At 37.0% G+C, this 23291-nt stretch overlaps 1 protein-coding gene and 1 pseudogene across 2 annotated transcripts in view; one reads left to right on the top strand and one right to left on the bottom strand.

Annotated features, from left to right (window-relative positions):
• LOC145691704 (glucose dehydrogenase [FAD, quinone] pseudogene) overlaps nt 1-23291 on the bottom strand; it is a 158785-nt pseudogene that overhangs the window by 104403 nt on the left and 31091 nt on the right. The gene's annotated exons all lie outside the window — the stretch shown is intronic.
• Nucleotides 5842-23291, top strand: part of LOC145691705 (uncharacterized) — a 51153-nt gene continuing 33703 nt past the window's right edge. The window contains exons 1-2 of the mRNA XM_081767045.1: nt 5842-5954; nt 21441-21519. Of these exons, the coding sequence (XP_081623171.1) occupies nt 5889-5954; nt 21441-21519 (145 nt within the window). The 5' untranslated portion in view covers nt 5842-5888. The remainder of the gene's footprint in view (nt 5955-21440; nt 21520-23291) is intronic.

The raw sequence follows: 23291 nt of genomic DNA, 5'->3' as shown, positions 1-23291 counted from the left end.
AACTACAAATATGACAGATTGAATTCTCATACTCTATTTCTTTCAAAGGAGTCGCCATTACCTGGTCAAAGACATTTCCACCACGATTCATATTAACCAAAATAAATTCATTTTTTGGAAGCGGAACTTTCATTTTCCGGATTTCGGAAAATTATGGAATTCAGTTAAACTCCATAATTCAGAAGAATTCCGGAACTCGGGAAGAATCCGGAATTTAGAAAATTCCGGAATTGAGAAAAACTCCGGATTTCGAAAAAATCCGGATTTTTCCGAATTCCGGAATGTTAACGAAATCAGAAATTTCTAAATTCCGGATTTTTCCGAATTCCGGAATTATTCCAAAATCGGAATTTTCCGAATTCCGGAATTTGTCCGGTTTTACCTTTGGGAGTCCGGAAAGTAATAATTCCGGAATTGGCTATCTCTAGTTTATACACAACCTTTCAGAAAACTAAGCTAGTAGCTGTCTACAAACAAACAAGTAATGCAAAGCATTTTGTATCCTGCAATGCGTCATGTATTAAAATCCGACAGCAGTTTCAGTATCTATCCAGAAATTGCATGCATCTAGTTACTGGAAGCTGAGGTATGAAGAATTGTATTGTGTCTTAACTTTTTGTGTCTTATACAACCATGCAAACCACTGAAAATCTAAACGGCTTTCGTTAAATCCAAGTTGTAGTACTCAAAGTTACATCCATTTGTGTCTGTATGATCGTGATACTAAAGCTTAATATATGACAGCGTTAGTAAGTCTTTCTCTGCTCTCCCGTAAAGTTGTGATACGATCTACTACAGAATAAAGAACCAATTATCAATTTAACGAAGTTGTTGTATTACTACACATCTGCTTTCGCCTCTGTCAACTCTGGTCGATCTCGTTGACTCGACATATTTGCTTTTTTATACCCCTTTCTTCGTTTACTGAACTAAACAGTAACTATTCTGAAATATACTACTGCGCATGCCTGGTAGATAAATATTTCTAATGCCAATAGTTTCCGTTTTGTCCAAGGAATGTTCTTTTTCTTATTCCCAGCATGGCCCTTTTATTACATTATATGAAGATGATGTAGGTCTAAATACCTCATGTATTACATAGAATGTAGGTTTAACTCTTCCAGCAAAGAAGAAACATGTGATCATAGTATACAACCCACAGAAGTGATAGCTTGCAATACAGTGGTCGTAATCCCTAACGATACAGAGAGTGAGCAGTGCCCTGCCCGCTGGTCTAGTGGCTAGCACGTGCGCCTTTGGTGTATGGTGTCCCGGGTTCGATTCCTGGCGGGAGAGCATCTATGATTTTTAACTGTCCTCGATGTTTCTGTGTTAGTGTCCATGTCGTTATAAGTTATTAGAAAAAGCTAGTTAAACGAGTGAAGCAAGTAAAATTAGCAATAAGTAAGTCACTGAAACATGTTCGGGGAGTCAGTTTAAAAAAAAAAGTGGACAATGAACAGGCTGTTCGCACCGTCCATGCGAGTTCGAATTTATCTCGGCTTGATCTTTTATCCAATTGAGAGAAAGTATTATTTCTTTTCGCTAAGGTTGTCACACTCTTCGTATTTTTCGCCATCGTTCACAATTAAAGTAACTGGCTATTCTTATTCTTTCTACGAATGATGGATCTTCTCTTTGGCTTCATGTCAAACATGCACACGTAATGAAAAGACGCTGTCGATAATAATATTATTAATAATAATAATAATAATAATAATAATAATAATAATAATAATATGAAATATTACTAGCTAAGTCGTGTGTGTATTTCGACAATATAATTTTATATTATTATGTGGAAATAAGTAAGGCTGGCTGGTGCCCGCCCCTCCCCTAATTTTTTCGATACGCCTTATGGGTCCACGGTGTCCAACGTTGGTCCCATCTCACTATCACCTCCTGTTCTCTCGATATAAGTTATCGACATTTTGCCTAAAGAGGGCTCTGCTTGGCTCCATGACTACCCACGGCAATGACTCTTCGTTCATTTTTCATTGAAATCGCTTATTTTTCTGAGTACTATGAGTGCATACTGTCCAACGTTGCTCCCATCACTCAACAGTTTCCCGTTCTCTCGATATAAATTGTTAATATTTTGTTTGTAAGGGAGATATGGCGCTACAATTATTACGTTTGAAGAAGAATTGAGGAAGATATTGCCTTGCCACAAACAACACCTATTATTATTATTATTATTATTATTATTATTATTATTATTATTATTGCTTTAGTTACCACTAATGTTGCCTACCTTTATTTGCAATGCAATGTGTTACTAAAAAGCAAATCAAATAACACTCCTCGCCATTCAGGCTCCCGAACTCGAATTACATGATTTACAGTTCTCTGTGTTAGAGGAAAGCACATTTATTATATTATTCTTTCAAATAACACGCTTCACTTTCAATGTGTAATTTCATATCATCACTAACAATCATCTTGTTCCGATACGAAAATAACCCCCTCCTGCAAAAAAAAAAAAAAAAAAAGCCTGACCGTAGCGAAAAGGGCGTGAACATTCTTTATGCGATTTATCGGGTCCAATATTTCAATAAGTCTCTGCACACAAATATTTCAGTAAAAGAGGGAAAGTTATTCAAACTTTCTGAATACCCATTTATGGGCGAAATTTGGTTCCCTTGGAAGTTTTTAAGAGTTTAAAGGACCGCCATTTTGAACACTTTCGTCTGATTATTCTGGTTAACGAACTGAAGATATTTCAACAATTAATGTTTGTGCCAAGTTTCATCTCAATCCGCTGAAAATTAGGGTGGTTATGGCATTCACAAGTAGTGTTATATATATACAGATAGATAGATAAACAGACACACAGAGGGAGAGAGAAAAAGTGTTTTGCTCCCTTCTCGCACCTGTGGTGCGTCAGAGCTAAACCGGGCCCCTTTGCAAAACGTATTGACCAGCCTAACCTAAACACAAACCTCTTACTTGCTAACGTAGAAACGTGGTCGGGAGGTGTAAGGCATGTAGAAATTGTATTTTTAATAACCATGAGTATGGTCTACTTCCATGTTTTTCTTTTTACTTTTTGCAGCTACATCGGAATGTTCAATTTTTATTCTTTACTAATTGCAAATGGCGTTTACATTCAACATATGAGGAATTTTGGTGGCATTTGTTCGGATATTTTTGTCTTTTGAAATGAAGAAATGAATAAAAGCAATACGCAAAGACAAAAAGTATTATCAGTACTAAACCTTACCAATAATAATTGCTACGAAAGACTAAATACGACCTCTTTTACCATCTCTCATGAGCTGCATGTATTATAAACAAAAAATTTTTAAAAATGTCCTCATCGAAGATTCGAACTGGCGACCTTTGCATTTGTAAGCCAGCACCTTAACCACTACACTAAGATCATGGCATGGTGAACATTTAGTTTTCGGCGTATTTGTTGTGTTTTTGTTTTATGTTCCCACTTCAACAAATTTTACTCTTTTTCCTAAGTTTAACAGCTGTTTCTGGCTTTCTCTTTCGGTGTCGTTATTTATTTTAACTATGCACTATTCGTATTCACAGCTTGTGTCCCTCTGCAATGTCTTATTCAGATTAAACTTTTCTTTTTGCCCCTCAGTAAACATTTGATTGATTTAATTCTCATACTCTCCACGGATGGAGAGCAGGAATGCCAGACTCGAAAAACAGGTGTACATTTACTTTTCTGACAGATAATACACAACTACATGTGTATACATCAACTGTTAGATGAGGCTGAATAATAGCAGTTGAGCAGGAGAAACAGCAGTTGTTGAAGTCAGCGCCCCCTGTCCTTAGCGTCAGCTCAGTAGAGAAATCGAGGTCAGCCAACCGGAGCGTTAACGCGATCTACCGAAAATATTCCCGCGAGCTACTAGTAGCTCGCGATCTATGGTTTTGCGATTACTGATATATATGAATACTTCTCACTATCTAGTTCAATTTTCGAACTATGCAGATTGATATTACTTCCGGAAGTAGTAAGATTTTCTACTTCCGGTTTGAGTACAATGTTAACCCTTTTAGGATTTTTGGTAACTTTTGTTACCATGGCGGAATATCTTTGACCGCTTGTTTAGGTTCTATGATAGGTATTTAAGCCGGATTTTTTTTATTGATCAAGTCAAGGATGGACCAAAGAATACTCCAGATGATTTTCGGAGTATTCAGATTGGATTGTGGAGTCGGATTATCAACTTGGCGGCGCCAAGTGGGTGCGGAGTGGCGTGACTTTTTTTTTCTCTTAACACGTTCGCTGCGTTACGGGTCACCGATGGCTCGTGCAATATTTCATTTTTGCTGTGCCGTTTTATGCATTCTATTACCTCTCTTCGTTTGTGGTATTTTTGTTTGTACAGATTTTGAACATCACTAACATCCATGGACATATCTTCAACGAGACACACGGTGACTTGGATAGCACTGAGATCCAAACTCAGTTTTACACTGCCGCAGCGAACGTGTTAAGGCAAATTTCAAAAATTTTTCACGCCATTAGTTTTCAAGATATCATATTGAAACTTTGCATACGGATTGTGTCTACCTTTGGGTATTTCTCAATTTTTTTTCGAGATCCCTAACTGAAACCGAGGCCGGGTCCGAGGGGTGCAAGTGTTCCGAGGGGGTGATTTTTTTCAGAAAAATTTCGATTTTTCCCGATTTTTCCGGTTTAAGTGTATGATACGGACATGTGAGTGCAGCCATTGGAAAGGAATTGTTATAATGAAGAAAATGACGTTTGAATGATGACCCTAGGCCAAATAGTAATAACGCATTTTTTTTTTATGATATGATGATATGTATATGTATATATATAGGATCTGAATTCAGACTTTCAACAATTTTTTCCGCCCTTTGTTTTCAAGATACAAGATTGCAATTTTGCATACGTATTATGTATATACATAACAACGTATTTAAAAAAAAAACTTCAGATCCCTACGTGAACTCAAGCCCGGTTCCGAGAGGCAAAGTGTTTTGGCGGAATTGTTTAAAAAATCCAGGTTTTCCCCGAATTTTCCGGTTCAGGTGTATGATACGGACATATGAGTGGTGCCGTTGGAAAGGGCTCGCTATACTGAAGAAAATGGTGATTGAATCATGACTCGAGGTCAAATAGTAATGACACAGTATGTGAACCCAGGCCCGGCTCAGATTGGTGCAAATTTTTTTCCCGAAAAATCTCCCGGTTTTCCCCCGATTTTCCCATTTCTGGGGTATAATACGCACAAGCGAGTGGTACCGTTGGAAAGTAAGCTTCATTCTTAAGAAAACGAGGTATGAACCATGATCCTACGATAAATAGTAAGGAAGCAGTAGCTGTTTGATTGAAAGTCTAAAATTTACCTCAAAAAGTGGAAATCCTAAAAGGGTTAAGGGAGGAGATGAAATATATATAATATTATTAGAACACTGAGTTCATATCGAATTAGTAATTTCTTAATAACTCTTGCTATTTTGGTTCTGATACTTGTCGACAAACAGATAAAAGATGACTGCCTTTCTATAAGACTGCTCATACACTTATACAGAGCATAGTTGGAAAGACTAGAAAGTTTAAACTTCAAAATAACCAAAACAAAGCGATCTTACGTAGTCGATAACGTGTTCATGTAGTGAAACGTTAACAATAAAAAAAAAAAACGTTTCGTAAGAGCATTTCGTCAACGAAATCGAGATCTTAAAAAGTGTTTGATATCAGCTGAATATATACGTAGTATATTAACGTACTGAATAACACGCAAATGCTGGTGCATTTTCTTCAATAATAATAATAAAAACAAAATGTGTTGATAAGACCTAAGCTTACGTAGATCGCGTTTGTTGCTTTTTTTTCTCGTCTGTCGCTAACAGAAACTATATTTCTTCATGAAATTCAAAAGAACGTAATGATTGCTTTGTTATTAATCTCTTTACATTTCTTCAAATCAGTTACAACGGATGAAGATTTAGAGGTATATATATACAAATTTTGATTTTGAGTATGCTTTTCCATTCTTACTTCTTAGAATTTAATATAGTTTTGTTCTAATATTTTTTTCATTTTTGACATCATGTTATTAATGTTATCGGTTGCTATCGCTGTTGCATTGAGTGAAAATCTAAACAGTGTATGTAACAGTGCACTGAGATTTTTTTTAAAGGATCAACATCATTGAAAGACTTACGACTATACCTGGTAAGTATTTATTGTAGCATTTTTTATAAATAATTTTGTTAAAAGAAATGAATAACTCTTTTTCCTGAGTAACTATTATGGTACTGTACACTTAAAAGGATGGATTTTACAGAATTTTACGTCGTTTGAGTACCAGGTTGATCTTGGTTCTATAGTGAATTGATTTATACTAATACAAAATAACACACTGAGCAAGGCTGTGATATGAAAAAAAAAATCACGTAACAGTTTCAACATAATAACTCCGTTAGAGTTATTCCGCCTTATGCAGAGTCGTTACGACGTATGATTAGCATCATACTAAAACACTGACTACTGCAGGAGACTTATGTCAGTCGAACTCTTTAATATGACAGTAATCGCGCTTCAAAACGACTCTGCATAAGGCCCATTGTGTTGAAACTGTTACGTGATAGTGTTCTTTTCTTTTTTTTTTTTACATATTCTCACAGCATTGCTCAGTGTGTTATTGTAAATTGATTTATTAGATAAATTATTTTTTCTTTTCTTTCGAGTGGGGGGTGGGGGAGGAACAGCATGGTGGCTCAGTGGTAGAGCGCTTATCTGGTGTGTGGTGCCCCTGGCGCGATCCCTGGCCAAGTGTGGTAGAGAACATCATATCCGTTGGTTTTCTTCATCCCGTTTCTTTTACTTTCTCATTCCACCAATTCTTCCATAATCATTCATTTGCCTTAATCATAGTCTCCCTTAGCCTACAGGACGTAAATATGGTACAGAGTGTTTTTTTTTTTAAAATTTTTTTGACATGAACAGATCTTTGAAAAAATTGTAACTTATTTAGTGATTTGTGGTTCAAGTCAAGTACCAAACGTCATAAGCTGTCTTTTGTGTAAAGCCTAGCCTAGCTGAGAAGTGTTAACGTGCCTTCGAGAACATTGTGTAGCACACGCACAATCGAGACCAGCACGCATACGCTCTCATTGGGATTGACAGCGCTTTTCAGTGCTGGACGGTGAAACTATCATCATCATTCCATCTCGTATCATCAAATCGTTCATCACACATTTATAGGCACACATCTTCGCATTTACATTTGGGCATCAGCCCAGGGGCGGATTTTCGATGGCGGACCCACGGCTAGGAACAGTGTGAGGTGCTAGATAGCCAGTGCCGAAACAACTGTTTACCTAAGAACACCAACACAAATAAATAAAATAAATGAAGGAGAGTGGCTGGGAATATTCGTAATTAACTGAAATATTTACATAGAATGCAAAAACAAAAATATAAAAAGATTTATTCCCCTCTTGGAGATAAGGTTCTCTCCTGGAAGGGCCGCCACTCCCTTATGAAGTCGGTAGAGCAATATTATTTATGTTTTGTGGAACAGCAGATCTCAGGGCCATCTGCATAACAGCCATGCTCAAAGATGCTACAATAGTGAGTCAGTTATAGATTTCAAATAATGTTAAAAAAAAAAAAATTTAATCTGACATTAAAATTTTCAGGTAGCAGCCTGTATGTGATCTCACTATTTCATGACTGTTATTTGGTTCCTTGGGCAGAATTCTCTCTGAGCCCCATACAGAGAGGTGGTCAAACATACACAGTCAAGGGGAAATTGCCTCCTTGAATCACACTCCTGAAAACAAACATATCATTAGCACAGGTACTCACCATACAGCAAATTGAATAGACAGTTGTTCTGGTAAGAGCTGGCAGTTTTATTTTCCACAACGGAATCAGGAACATAAAATAGGGTGAATGTGTTGATATCCACACTTTGATACACTAATACTTATCACCTTTTTGTAGTGCACTACACACACACACTTTTTAGATATATGGATATGCTTGATAATTTTTTAAAACTATTTCATCATTATAAAAATAACAAAAAGGAGAAGGTAGGATGAACCTGAAGTTAAAAAGGTCTGTTTGACCTTTCAAAAAGAAAGAAAAAAAATATATATAGAGATATTTACAACATTCTTTTATCTCCTCATAATTTTGAGTTTCTTGTCTCTAACAGTTTTTAGAGGAGAGAGGTATTCCACTGAAACATATTTCAATATCTGTGATATAAATACACAGATTGAAGATAAAAATAATCACAATTTAATATACTGGTTCACTGTTCCGATATTCACTCGCTGTTCACAAGTTCTATGTTGTATGACACAGTGTCCTCCTAGATTCCCATTCCACTGAAATGTAAAATGTTCTGTAGGAGAGATGGTAAGCTGGATTTCACACGTTCAATGAAGGAACTTTAGTAGCTCCTATAACCAAGCAAAATAATTGCTGGAAGCCTTGTGCTAAAAGTCCAAGGACAGGCACGGCTTAAAGGCGTTACCGGCCTAGGTTTTGTATCTCTAACTGAGATATCGTAAAGTAAGTATTTCTTCCATGTTTGAAAAACTGGGTTTTCCTATATTAAAATTGGGAGGTGCGACGAGATTCAAATTATGTTGTCTCTATTTAGCGTCCATTGCACTCAGAGAATGAATGATTAGAAACTGATGATCTCAAATTTAATCTTCCATTGTCACTATATGTAATAAGCACCACTGATGACAAACTGCAGATATGTGTAGGTCTTACACATTTTAGGAATATGATTATAGCTTCATAAAAAAAAACTGAGTTCTACGCACTCGCGTATTCAGTTGTTCACAGGACAAATCCAGGGGAGCCGGATAACAAATTGCTCACACCTCGTCCTGGGTATCGAACACTCTGTAAGAGAAGTCAGGTGACTTCCTTCGAACCGAAAAACTATATGTTGTTGCTTCACGAATCTGACTTGAACTACCACGTTCTCTCAGGAGAACGAGTATATGTTTCTGGTAAAAACAAGGAAACGAAGAAACTCGCTTCCTCAAGCAACCTTTGACAAAAGGTTCTCTGCCCTGAGGCGATTTGCGTGTGGTCCGACCTGCACAATGCACTTGTTCAGCTACCATCCGTAGCCAAATTCACCCTTTCTTGGCTGACACGTGCTGCCCCTTCTCTAAGGAACGGCCAACACTGAAAGTTTTGCTCGCAGAAGAAACTATGAAAGTTTTTCGCACACTGTTGTTTTTCTTCACTTGTTACATACAAATAAAATTGAGAAACATATGATTTTATACATCAAAATAAAGGTAAACATACAGAGAATACATATATATACAATTTATGAACTGTCATCTCTCTCAGAAGCAGCAGTACACCCAATTTCTGTGGCTGTCGTTCAAAACTGTCTGCTACTAATGCAGCCATGTTTGCTTAGAGAGAGATTGAAGGAAACATCTTTGTTAATTATTTATTTTTCACAAATACAAGATCCAAGTGTCTTGTTCGATAAGGGAAACACGCTGTTAAAATAAATCAGAATTTTGTGCGGTATTTCCAAGAACGTGTTTAGCTTAGTACGTAAATATTAATATTAAACACAGAAAATAAGTCAAATCAGAGTATACATTTTCAAATTGGTGTTGCATTTCGGGAACTAACTAAAAGGCTCGCTGGCCAGGTTACTGGTCTCTGGTGAGAAGGGGGGGAGGAAATGACGCTTGAACTCGGTGCATTGGAAATCACACCTATAGAAAGCTAAAATTTCGCATGTAGAAGCGAAAAAGTTTATGGCTTTTGAAACAATACAAACGCTCTGTTTCAACACACTGTATCAAACTCAGTGTAGATTCACCAAGGAAGTTCATAGGCTACTTCCTGTGTATTGAGATACTTATTTAGCTCCTATTCTGGTAATTTCTTTCCATGTTGAGTTGTGAGAGACCTCACATCTTGTAGTATAGGCGACAGCAAGTCGGGAAAGAAAAAAAAAACTTCTCTCAGTGCTAGCTCTCTTCCAAGCGTTCTGAAAACTCATGTTTGATTCCTATAGAATCTTCTCATTTCCTATTTAATTAATCCTTCATCTCTGCTTTTAATATCATTCCTTCCATCATCCCTTGTACGCTATACTTTATGCAATGACGCAGTAATTTTATGCAACCCATTTATACACTATATAATGCCTATAAATGAAATAAACACAAAAGAAATAAATACAATATAATACAATAGTGTATTAATATTTACGTACTATGCTAGGTGTGTACACTTCATTACTAATAATATAGAAATAATATGCATTGAATATGCTAATGTTAAGCAATTAATTATACCACACAAATCATCATATTTACATGTTAATATGCAAATGTGCCCCTCATCTGCATTTCGATATGCAGATGATGGAGAAGGGCATCGGCCTTCTACAACAGGCAAAACGATGAAAGGCAAACATACAGGGTTACCTCAAGTTCTACCTGGACCCTCAGATAGCACCCCGAAGGGCAGGACTCGCAAGGATCCGAATCACACTTCTTCCAATATTAGCAAATCTCAGCAGCGGCGAGATTCTCAAGCCTCAGTTGCCTCTGCAACTTCAGTCATCTCTTCTAGTTCTGTCCGCAGCAGATCGCCACATCCATCAGAACATACTGACAGTTATATAGAACGTCTTCAACAATCTCCACCTCCGAAAAAGCAATATCTTGTTTCTACTTCAGATCTAAACCAAGTTCCAATGGACATAACTACTTCTTCAAATCATTCTGACGGATCCACTCCACCTGCAGTCCATTCCATGTTGCTCACTCATTTCGACGTAAAATTCAGCAATGCGAAGTTTGTTGCCATACAACTACGCAAGTACCTCCCTCGAGCAGCTATTTCAGAAATCGTTCATACGAGGAATGGTATCATCTTAAAAACTCTGGACCCAACTCTGCTCGCTACAATAAAAAACAAAGTGCCTATTGACACTTTTAGTCCAAATGCGAAAAAGAGTCACTCAATTCCTCTACACGTAAGCAGCCTCCACCACCGAAACGATTACCACTGCTATCTGTCGTTATTCGGGGAGTTGACCCATCTTATACAGATGAAGAAGTCCAAGAGGAGCTCAACCTCGAGGGCCACACCATTACGAAAGTAATACGCATTCGAAATGATAACGGGCCTACCTATATGGTCCGTGTGCTTACAAACCATCAAGACACCATTGATGAGTTACTAGCATCAGGTGCATACATTTACAACCACAAGCACAGAGTTAAACCATCACGAACACCAGTACCTATGCCAGTCCGCTGTGAACGTTGCAAGGTCTACAATTCCCATCATACATCCGATTGTAAAAGTTCAAGTAAATGTGGCTACTGTGCTGGTCCACATGACACCCGGACTTGTAACAACTTGCAATTGCCACCAAAATGCGCCACTTGTAACGAACAACATCGGCCTACAGCTACAAGTGTAAGGCAAAGCCGGACCCTATTCAGGATCATCCCGAGCTCGTTCCTTTGCGACTGCCGGCACCAGCTCAAACCAATCCACATCCAATTGACGCTTAAATATCATTAGACCAGCTATTGATGTTTCTAACGCTAGCTTTACAAAACATCCATCCCTTCATTAGGCGTCATATCTTACAACAAATCATTCTTGCAGCAAGAACCACTTTTCATGTTAATTTTACTGCAACCTATTCCGGCAATACTGTTCATTTTCATAAATCCCATGCTAGTTTACTCGTTTAACGTCATGGCTCTAACTTTTCTCTTTCTAAACATCCGATCACTACCAAAACACAAAGTTTTATTTGAACAGCTTCTTCTTGAGGAACGTGTTACATGTTTCTTACTCAATGAAACCTTTCTAACAAACTCTCGTATTTGCCGTTTACCACGCTATACCATGTTACATTCTGCGAATCCCGTACCTGCACTTCGATCCAATGGAGGAGTAGCCATAGGAATTTCCCCTCACATCCCTTATCGCCAGCATCAGTATACTGCAACAGCTCTTCCCGAACATCTCCTTGCCACAGTTTATTTCAAAATTATCGTCATCACCTTAGCAACTGTATACATCAGACCAAATCATCCTTTGCCTCAGCAGTTCGTTCAATATTTCTAATACTTCACTAATAGATACATCATTATGGCCGATTTCAATATGCACAGCCGCAGCAATGGTGACCGAACAAATTTCGTGAACTTCATAACGATCCACACTACAGGGATAATTCTAGATCTTCCACAAGCTACACGCCTAATCTCAAACACCAAACCTGACATAGTCATTGCCTCCTCAAATCTTGTTTCACATTGCACTATAGAAATTCTTGACCTTCTTGGTAGTGATCATGCACCCATCAAGCTTGTCTACAAATCACACTCAGCTACACCACGTTCCTCTTTACCAGTTCGACTCAGCTTGCGATACGATAAAGCTAAATGGGATCAATATCGTTCGCATATTTCAGATCTTACCAGTGATTTAACAGAACCCGCCATAAGTGACGATTTATACCAGACTGTCGATCGCATAACATCCGCAATTCAGGAAGCCAGCAACTTGTATATTCCAACAACACAATCCGTTCCATATCAGCCTAAACTTCCGCCACAATATCTCTCCATGGTCAAACGTTCACGTCAGCTCTATCGAGACTATCTCCACACAACGTACAGTGCATAATTACATCAAAGCTTATAAGCTCCGGTGCTGGGTGAAGACATGCAACACTCTGTCTGAAACATCGCATCCTACTAAATTCTGGGCTCGCTTCAATGCGTGTGTGGCAAATTCTCTACTACACCCTATCCCATTTTAATGGGTGACACACCTGTTAGTACCGATAGGATAAAGCGAATGCTTTTGCAGATCACCTCCAAGAAATTTTCACACCGCCAATTGAGAAAGCACCTCATCCCGCAGACAGACTCAATATTTCATCGCCACAACTGCAACCAAATACTACTCATATTTTACCCCCTAATATTGCTGTGTCCGCCCCAATCACCACTCACGAAATATCTCAAGTTCTCCATAATAAAAGAAATTCTGCACCTGGCCTAGATAACGTGATGTATCGACACATCAAGGAATGTCCTTTTTCACTATTACTTCTTCTTGCGAATATCTATACATTCATATTGCGCACTGGCTTCTTTCCTTTAGCTTGGAAAACATCTAAGACGCTAATGTTTCCTAAACCACATAAACCTCCCCAAAATGTTGCATCCTATAGGCCTATACAACTCATTTCCACATTCAGTAAGATCCTGGAACGTATCCTGGTTTAACGATTACATTATCTTCATCTCAGATCACGGCTTACTTCCAGTCACACAAGCAGGTTTTCGACCAGCTTTCTCTATAAATGATCAACTACTTCGACTCACAACCCTCATTACTCAGCATTATAATTCAGCCAATCCTTCCTGCTTAGTATTATTTGATTTGGAGAAAGCATTCGATAAAGTCTGGCACCATGGGCTCATATACAAACTTCTGCAATTTCAGCTCCCTATCTCCTACATTCGCCTCATTTACCATTTCATTACGAATCGTATCACCTATATCTCAGTACGAGGCAGTTTGTCACATCCTATCTTTCTGTTCTCTGGCGTACCACAAGGGTCAGCCCTGTCTCCTTTACTATACCTGCTGTATGTAGCTGATATGCCCCGAGTGCCAGATAAGATCCATCTTTTCCAATATGCGGATAACACGGCGCTTCTTGCACTTGAAACAACTATCCAGCAGCTTAACATTCTCTTACAAACAGCTATCGATCGCTTTTACACCTGGTGCGCCAGTGCCGGCTTACTATTAACGCAGCTAAAACACAAGCCATCGTATTCTTACCACCTAGAAGAACTTCCAAAGTCCACCGAAACCCACGCAATCTCTCTCTGTATGTTGATGGGGTGCCTATTCAAATCAGTAACACTTTCACATATCTGGGAATTACCTATGATCACCACCTTACTTGGTCGCAACACCTGAAAAACATTACCACCAAAGCTTATAATAGATTCAATCTCCTGAAACGATTGACTGGTACCACCTGGGGCCTTAAAGCACACACCATCCTAAATCCCTACAAGGTTTTCTTACGACCTGTCCTTACTTACGGGTTTACTGCTTGGATAGCTGCCCCAACTAAGTTCTACAATAAACTTTAAATTCTAGAACGCCATGCTTTCCGTACAGTGTTCCGCATTAAGCTGCCTAGTCCTACACAGGATCTATACCGCAAAATCACTTTTCCGACTTTACAATACTACCTAAAAAAGTTGCGGCTAACATTTATCACCAAACGCTTCGAAACACGACATCCTTTATTACAGGACACAATGCGTTATTTAGCACTTCATCCAACACCTCACCGTTATTATCATCCTTCACTTTCGCTCCTCTTCACATTATATCATTATACTCTACCACCGTTAGACCCTGCTTTACTTATAATCACATATTACGTCATTCATGAACATCTTCCTCTCATTCATCCATCATTTCCAGCACAGTGATTACCATTATTTACTAACATGGGCATCATTCGTTTTTATCATTGCCTAGAGTAGCCCCCAGGCTGAAGATAATCTCATTTGTTTAATTAACATCACCCATGTGTTGTCCTGTGAATGCACCTCACCACATCTCTCACGCTCATTGCTATACTTGTACAGATCATGAATGCTATACCTATCCACTGCTATCATTTTGTTATAATTTATTTGTTTAAAATATACCGTATTCGTTTCTCCTTTGTGTTTATACCTGCACCTAATGTTAAGGATTAATATTCCTTAAGTCTCCGCCTTCAAAATTATTTATTTATGTAAATGTTGCTGCTAATAAGGATTAAAATCACTTAGGCCATCCAACATACTCATTCCAATGTTAAGCGCCAATCTCGTTCCTAAAAGAGGGCGTAACCCTCTGAAAGGCAGCTAGCCCTTCTGGCTAGCCTGTAAAAAAAAATTAGTATACAGATTAAATGTGTTTAAAATTGTGTTTTGGACGGAATTTTCACGAGATACAGATTTATTTGCTCCATTCCCTATTTATATACTGTACAAATCCATGGTGAATGTACCAACGCTATCAAAAATGAATACCTACATAGATGCGAAGAAATCGTTCTTTTTTCTTTCCTAGAGTTATAGTAGTTTATAATGTAGTGTTTGGGAATATAGCTTGAACACGACTTTCACATAAAATGTTGCTACTACTACTAATAATAATTTATATCTTTATTTCATGTCGTAAAGTAAGATGGGAACTCATTTACAGTAAGTTCCCACATGACTATCAATAGGCTAAAAATAAGCCTAAATGGCATGAACATGGAACATAAAGACTACAGATTTAGTTTCATTTAAAGCAATAAACTACAAATTCGCAGCGAGAGTTGTTTATAAATCACTGGAACGTGGTGGTATACGCGTATGGTATAAGATTAGTAAACGTATTCTTTTTATTTATTTATTTATTTATTGGTCATCTATTACAAGAAATGAATATTCCAATTTACAGGAGGCTTACATAACTACAAGCTTTATAAATATTGAGACACACAACAAGAGAGAAAGTTAAAAATAAACATACAAAGTACAAACATGAGAAAGTACAAAGTAAACATAGTACAAACATGAGAAAACAAGTAAGAGATATAAGTTCCTATTTGTAGTAATTCCACCAATAAGATTTGCAAATATACAAATAGAATATCGTAAAGATTATAATCCAGCCATTTACGACACAAATGAAAGACAAACAAATAGAACATAGCAAGCAACAATATAAATATCCAAAATATAAATGTTTAAAAAAGATTTCTGTGAGAAGGACAAAAATGTTTTCACGTAATAGAAATACTCTTTTAATTTCAAATCACCACAATCAATGTCGGGTTCGAATTAAAAATCTCTTGTAATCAATAATTGACTGAATCAATCATAGATTGAATAGACTAAGGCTTAGTAAAATCTAAGTCGATATTCTCCTGTATCAGCATGTTGTACAATCGACAAACTCTCGTAATAGGCGAGTTTAAATGTGTCATAGTTTCAGATCTGTAGCAAACAAAAGGTAATCGATTTCTTCTTCTTCTTCTTCTTCTTCTTCTTATTTTTGATTTTGTATTAAAATTCAATAATCCTAGGCATCCTGAACTATCGACAACTCCATTCACTAATTTGTAAAGGGAAATTAGCTGTGAGTGCTCGCGTCTAGTTGCCAATGAATTACCATCAAAAATACTCGGAAGAGTTTGGTACGATACCTTTATTTCATAAGAATTAATGTTAAAAACCTTGTAATACAGATATCTCAGAAATTTATTTTGGATACATTCAACTTTATTAATACAATTTTTTCAATTAGGAGCCCAGATTATAGAGGCATAATGAAGTCTACCTCTAACAAGGGTCATAAATACAGTTATTAAAGCATGAGAATTCTGTAAATCTCTGGTATTTCTTATTACGAATCATAACAGCATAAAGGCCTCATTTATACTTTCTCTATATGTACATTAAAATACATTTTGATATTGACGATAGTTCGAAAATCATTTACCTTTTGGGATCTTTTGATATTTAAGTTATTAATCCTACAATCAAAATAAAAGGGATTATCTTTTTCTTGAGAAAGTTATTGCCATACATTTATCGATATTGAGATGCAGTTTATTTTCAAGACTTCAGTGATAACAACTATTTAATTCATTTCGAAGCTCCCAAACATCTTTAGCTTCTCTTATTTGCCTATACAGTTCCATATCGTCGGCATGCAATAAACAATTTGAATTTTTGAAAACAGATGGCAAGTCATTAATAAATAACACAAAAAATAAAGGTCCTAAGTTAGATCCTTGTGGCACGCCTGAGTAAACATCAAACAAAACAGATCTTTTATTTATTGAACACCACATATTGTTTTCTGTCTTGTAGGTAAGATGTAATCGATAGAAGCTATTGTTCTGAAAATCCGAAACTAAACAACTTCATAGAAATAGCGAGTTCGTTACGTTTCAGTAGAGATTTGCCGATAGAAATTCGATCGAATAAATGTTTTTTTTATTTTGATCATGTGTCACCCAAACGTCGAGCTTGCTTTGTAGCAAATTTTCTCCAAATGGGTTAATGCGGTTTGGTGATGGAGGTTTAAGTCATTGGCTTGTCATGACTGCTTATATTCGCTCTCAACTTTTGGTGTGACTGCAAGGAACATCTTTGACATATTTTTATCGAAATGAAATTGTAAAATGTAACGCAGTTTAGGAAGTTCACTTATTTTCACGGCATTATATCTTACGCCTCAATCTAACAATTCCAACACTTTTTCTACATCTACTAGATTCAACTGTCAACTGCCAAATGATGTTAGGCCCATCCCGCTGCGACTCATATACCCTGAGATTAGGGACACCAACACCATCTCGTTCCCAAAAGGCTCAGTACAGATAATACAATCAGATATGAATGAAGACACAATAAAATTTTGTAGACTGTAGAAAGGATCACGCACTATTCTTTGTTCAGCGTAAGCTCTAAACTCCGATAAACAAAATATTTGTATCTTTCCGCTTGTCACAATTACGATTGGCTAGTAATGTATCACTCCCACTCCCCACGGGGAGGAGCAAATTATACACGTGCATTTTAACAATACTGTCTCGTGTTGTCCAGATACTTATAGCAGCAGGAGAAAAGAAAAAAAAAACTCGAAAGATTAAAAAATAATGAATTTCGCTGGTAAACAATTGTTGCTTAGTGAGTAAAGGTTTACCTTGTTGGTGTTTCAGCACAACACTCGCGGAACCGGGATTCATGCCAACCATCTTTCAGACTTTAAAAGTAGAACACGCCTTCACAGTTGAATTGGCGCCATAATTACTGCGCATGCTTAGTGTTTATTTGTATTGTTTCATTAACCACACTCGATTGCAGTATTATTAGATAGTCTGCATTATATTTTTGTCATTTATAATAACGTAGTAGTTTTATGTGGAGCTTCATAGTGAAAGTAATAATCAAATCATATGAACTATTTTGCGGAGGAGTACAAGCGTTGGTTGGCCAACAGCAAATCAGCTAGATTTAGTTTCACATGGTTTTGTTTATCGCAGTTTAGAGCTTACGCCGAACAGCGAATAGAAGTTTCAATTTCGTTCGGCAGATTCCAATTGGTGGAGCACGCTTGTTATCATCTAATGGCGAGAAGCGTAACTTTTCCTACCTTTGTTTTATTAGTAGAAAATGTAATATTGATAGCTACAGTTAGAATCACCGTTAAGATGTTGACGGAACCCGTGAAGATCATAACGGATTGACTCGGTTCATTAAATAATTCGGTTGAGGAAATCACGCTAGCTACCTATTGCGAGAAACAGAATTCAGAAATTCGCTTTTTGCAAGAGTTATCGTGTGGACTAACGGATTGACGTAAGTCACCGCTACCCGTTTGATACAGATAATCAGAGCTCTTTTGATAGACATGGCCGCAGTGGGAAAATATTGGAATTTGAAAGTATTACGGTGGTTCAGTTTCCGCCTTAAATTGTATGTCCAAATCACATTTAGTCTCGGTCCTAAAAAAGGACGCTAAATTTCAATAAACAAAGAACAACTTATGCTCAGAATAGTTTGAAAGTAATTCCGAAAACTTGTTTTCTGATATAAGAATATACATGTTTCTTTTCTTCAGATATAATCTAAAAATAGTTTTATAGTTGCATCTTATTTAAGTTTAGTTTGATGGTTGACTTATTTTGGGAGTTTTTTTTTTTTTTAAAGAGCAATGAGCTCGCACCTGGGAATCAAATCCGTATTTCTCTATATCGTATTTGGGAACAAGATCGCGAGAAGAATATTCGTACCCTGGAATAACGGGCATGGGGAATGGCGGAAACTTCATAATGAGAAACTGCATAGTTTAAAACGTTTACCAAACATTGTTAGGACCATCGAATCTAATAGGCTTAGGTGGGGAGGTCATGTAGCCTGAATGGAAGAAAGTAGGAACGCTTTCAAAGTTTTAACTGGAAAATCAATCGGAAAATGACCATAAGGAAGACCTAGTGTCACGTGAAAGGACAATATTAAGATGGATCTCAAATCAGTGGAGAGCTTTTGTGAACATGGCATTGAACCTCTGGTTTCTATAGGCCATAGAGTTAGTTATTTCTCTATAACGATACCAAGTGAAGACGCCAAGTATTTAGCCCAGACGTAGCACTTATTAAGTTTTTAAGTTTCTTCGTAATTTATTGTTCCGTAACAATACACTAGACTTCAATAATTTCTAAACTAAGCTTATTCTTTTTCTTCTATAGCGATGTTTTGTATTTAACACTCAGTAATTGTTTTACTTGAATTTTATGACAAAAAATTGATCTATTTCCTTTTATTTATGCAATTAACCATCAATTATTTTCTTTAATCTTGGTAAACTTTGTGGTATGATGTAGTTAAATCGAAGAACACTACTAGTAACTCCTGAAAGCTACTTCAGAACGTCGCTTATATTTATCCATTATATGCACAAGCATATAGCAAGCATATAGCATATATTTATCCATTATATGCACTTATATAGCCCTATATAGTACTTACATTATTGCAACATATCGTTTTTGAGAGTAAGTACCTTGAAATATTTGCCATTGTAAAAACTAGGTTATTGCAATGAAGACAACTCTGAGTTCTGAAATATCAAACAAGCATTGCATTTCTGTTTGTAAACTTCATATTACGCGTACTAGAAAGTATAATAAATATTGTATCTGTGTTCTCTATTAAATAGTCTACTTTTAATATCAAGTGAGCGTGTAGATTTCTATATAGTGGTTAGAGAAAGAAAACAACGGAAACTGTAAAAATTTCTATATATCACTCAAGAATAAAAAAGAAATCAAGAAGAATTCAACATTGCTTTATAATCTTCAAACTATCAGAGTGAAAGTTAGGTGACAGCAAAGAATGCCCCAAGAATGCTAGTTTAGTATAAGAGCTATGACACGTTCACTGGACAAGGGTATCAAATCCTCTTTTGATCATATTGAACATACCAGGACCAGTCAAAAAGTTCCTGGAATTTCGTTTTAACTATTTATTACCACAATATAGTTACACATAACCTAATCGTTTTCAAATTAGGCTCCTTCAGAACACACACACACACAATTGTTCCACCGCTCCCGCCATTGGTGGAAACAACGCTGAAAGTCCTGTTTGATTGAAGGAGCCCTCTTCGTGACTCTTCGGGTCCTTGTATTTCTTCGTGTCCTCCTCGTATTTCATCGGAGACGGCATCCGCCAGCTACTTGTTGGTGCTAGTGCTGAAGTACACTCATGTCCAAAATTATTGCCGCATGTCTATAAATATGTTGTTGTAGGAATACAATTTGATAACGAATTCGCCCGGTATTTCTTATAATGTTAGTATGTGTATAATCGGCAAAGACATGTATCTGGTAAATTTCATGTCAAAAGAGCAGTAAATGAGAATAATAAAACGAAAAATAAAACTTTCTTGTTCATTTTGCAAAATTTTGTTTTACTCATTCTAATTTTCGTATTTTTAATTCTTTTCCTATGATATTTACCACAAATATACATTGCTCGAATATACACACAGTATCTGTATTAAAAGTACCCTGCAAAATCATTATCAAATTATATTTTTACAAGAAGACAGTTATAAATACGCGACAATCATTTTGGACATGAGTATATCTGGTGTTGTTCGTAAATATGAGGGGAAATTGCAATATTTATAGTTCACCCAGTCAAAAGCTTTCTCTAAGTCAGTCATTTTCAATTTGTCGATTAATGACGTAGGAACACTCTCTTACAACCAGACAAGAGCACAGAGAAACACAATGTAGAAAGATGAGATAAGATAGGAAAACGAAACAAGCAAGTGTTGGTAGTATACGTATAGCCATGAATCCATGAGTAGTATTCCTGGAAAACCATCGACTTATGATATCGAAGTTTTTGTTTGCCTGTCAACACTGTTTTTCTTTTTTTCAATCAAAGTCCTGCCAGCTCCTGTCAGTTAGCTATAAGCTCCTTCTTCTCTCTGTGTGACTTACTGGGAAGGAACCAGCGAACTATAACATTATTGAACGTTCAGTTGAAAGTAATTGTTCTAAATCAACAAACGTTACTTGTACTTTCCTTTGTGCACTGTAAGAATCTTTCATCCACTAACCTACCTACCCGGAAGTCAATAGCATCTGTTGTTCCTTGCCAAATCCGAACTACATAGCCAATGAAACCATTTTGGCCACATTACCGCTTTTGATTTGATTGCGAACTAGATTATTTATTTCTGTATTTTCCCCTCTATGTGCAAACAAATACGATTCATATAGGGATAAATAGGTCTGTTCAATTTAAACAGGTCTTAATATTTGTTAATTACAAAGGAGTATTTGTTTCAGATAGATATTGTCACGGCTGATATGAAGATACGACAGCAAGAGAAAACTGACTGCCTAAAATTGAATCCCTTCAATAAAGGTACGAACCACTAAAATATTTTAAATTTTTACCAGTTTATTTCATGGTATACTTGCTGAAAGATAAATGCTAGTTAAGAATTTTTTTATGAGGAGAAAACTATAATGATACCGTATGCAAGCATTCAAACCATGTTAATGTTAGTGTGTTTCTTTAGATTTCATTTTATTTTACTGAAAGCTTATGCAAAATTTAACTCTTGGATCCAGCACCAAAGTGGATCCAAGTCTCCAAGTCTCTTTTAATTCTGTAAGAAGTTTTACTCTATATGTAGTATATCTATGTATCTATCTATATACACACATGATGCCTTCAACATTTATGCATTCTTTTCTAGCCCGACATTTCATTTTTTTTGCGTAGACTTTGTTATGCATGTTTCTGCTTAACACAATTACAGTGTATACTTTCTCGTCGTATTTTTGTATAAGAAAGGTGGAATATCACACATTTTTCTTTGGATCTACCTTTACACCACCCCTGCTGCCAATCCATTTTTACATTAGAGGAATATGAAAGTCCAACAAACGAAATATTCCGCCTTATGCAGAGTCGTTCTGACGTATGATTAGCGTCATACTAAAGGCCTGACTACTGCAGGAAACATATCTTAGTCGAACTCTTTAGTATGTCACTAATCACGCGTCGGAACGGCTCTGCATAAAGCCCGTTATCTTTAACTGCATCTCGAATTTGATGGTAATTTCTCCAGTTATGAACATTTTTGTATCATGCCCTCAAATTTTAGGCGGGCGATAGCTCAGATCCGAGACATTGCTCCAATCTCTTCTTATTTCTTACTAATTTTGCTCTGACGTCTGCAGACAGACTGATGAATCGGACGGTCATAGTAAATTTATAAGATTTCCTATAATGATACAGAACATGATATGGAAGTTAAAAATTAAAAATAACAAAAATTGGAGCCAAAAAAAATGACAGACTCAACTAAATCCAGTGCCGTACGCAGGATTTCATCGAAGGGGTGGTTCAAGCACTCAACCTCTATAACTTCAGGTTAACCGTGCTTTTTCTTTATACATATATATATATATATATATATATATATATATATATATATATATATATATATATATGTTATCAGTGATCGTGCGTCATGCGAGGAGTCAGTTTGACTGAGAATGGCGCCCAGACAAGAACTTCGATAGTGGAGTCATTATCGGTTGTCATATTGCGTGTTTGTCGAATCGTGTCATTAGTGCCCTATTACGCAACCCACAATCAACGGTAGGTGATGTAATCCTGAAATGGAAACGTCACGGTGTCACTAGTGTTCCTAAACGGCCCGGGCGACTCAAGCGACTCAAAAAATTGACGGATAGGGACCGGAGATTGCTGAAACAAGTGGTATCCAGCAATCGCCGTGAAACTGCATCTGCCATCCAGCACGAGTTCCATACTGCACATTAGTTTAGGATAGAACTGCATGCACTTGGTTTCCATGATAGAGCAGTGAGCCACACATCACTCCAACAAACAAAGGCAGGAGGTTGGCATAGTGTAAGGCTAATAGAAATTGTACGCTAAACCAATGGAATGGATTATGGAGTGGTGAATCACGCTACACGTGTTTCATATAAGATGGCCTGTTGTAAGTGTGGCGAGAACCCGGGGAACGCTTCCTACCAGAGTGCATTGTGCCAACAGTGAAATTTGGTGGTGGCGGTGTAATGGTGTGGGGTGCATTTTGTTGGTTCGATCTAGGCCCACTTGTGGTTGAGCCTGGTAACATGAGGAGTGCAAATTATCTG

This window comes from Thermobia domestica, chromosome 8 (genome assembly GCF_964235325.1).
Source record: "Thermobia domestica chromosome 8, izTheDome1.hap1.1, whole genome shotgun sequence".
NCBI classification, from domain to species: Eukaryota; Metazoa; Arthropoda; class Insecta; order Zygentoma; family Lepismatidae; genus Thermobia; species Thermobia domestica.
This window is presented reverse-complemented; position numbering and strand designations above follow the sequence as displayed.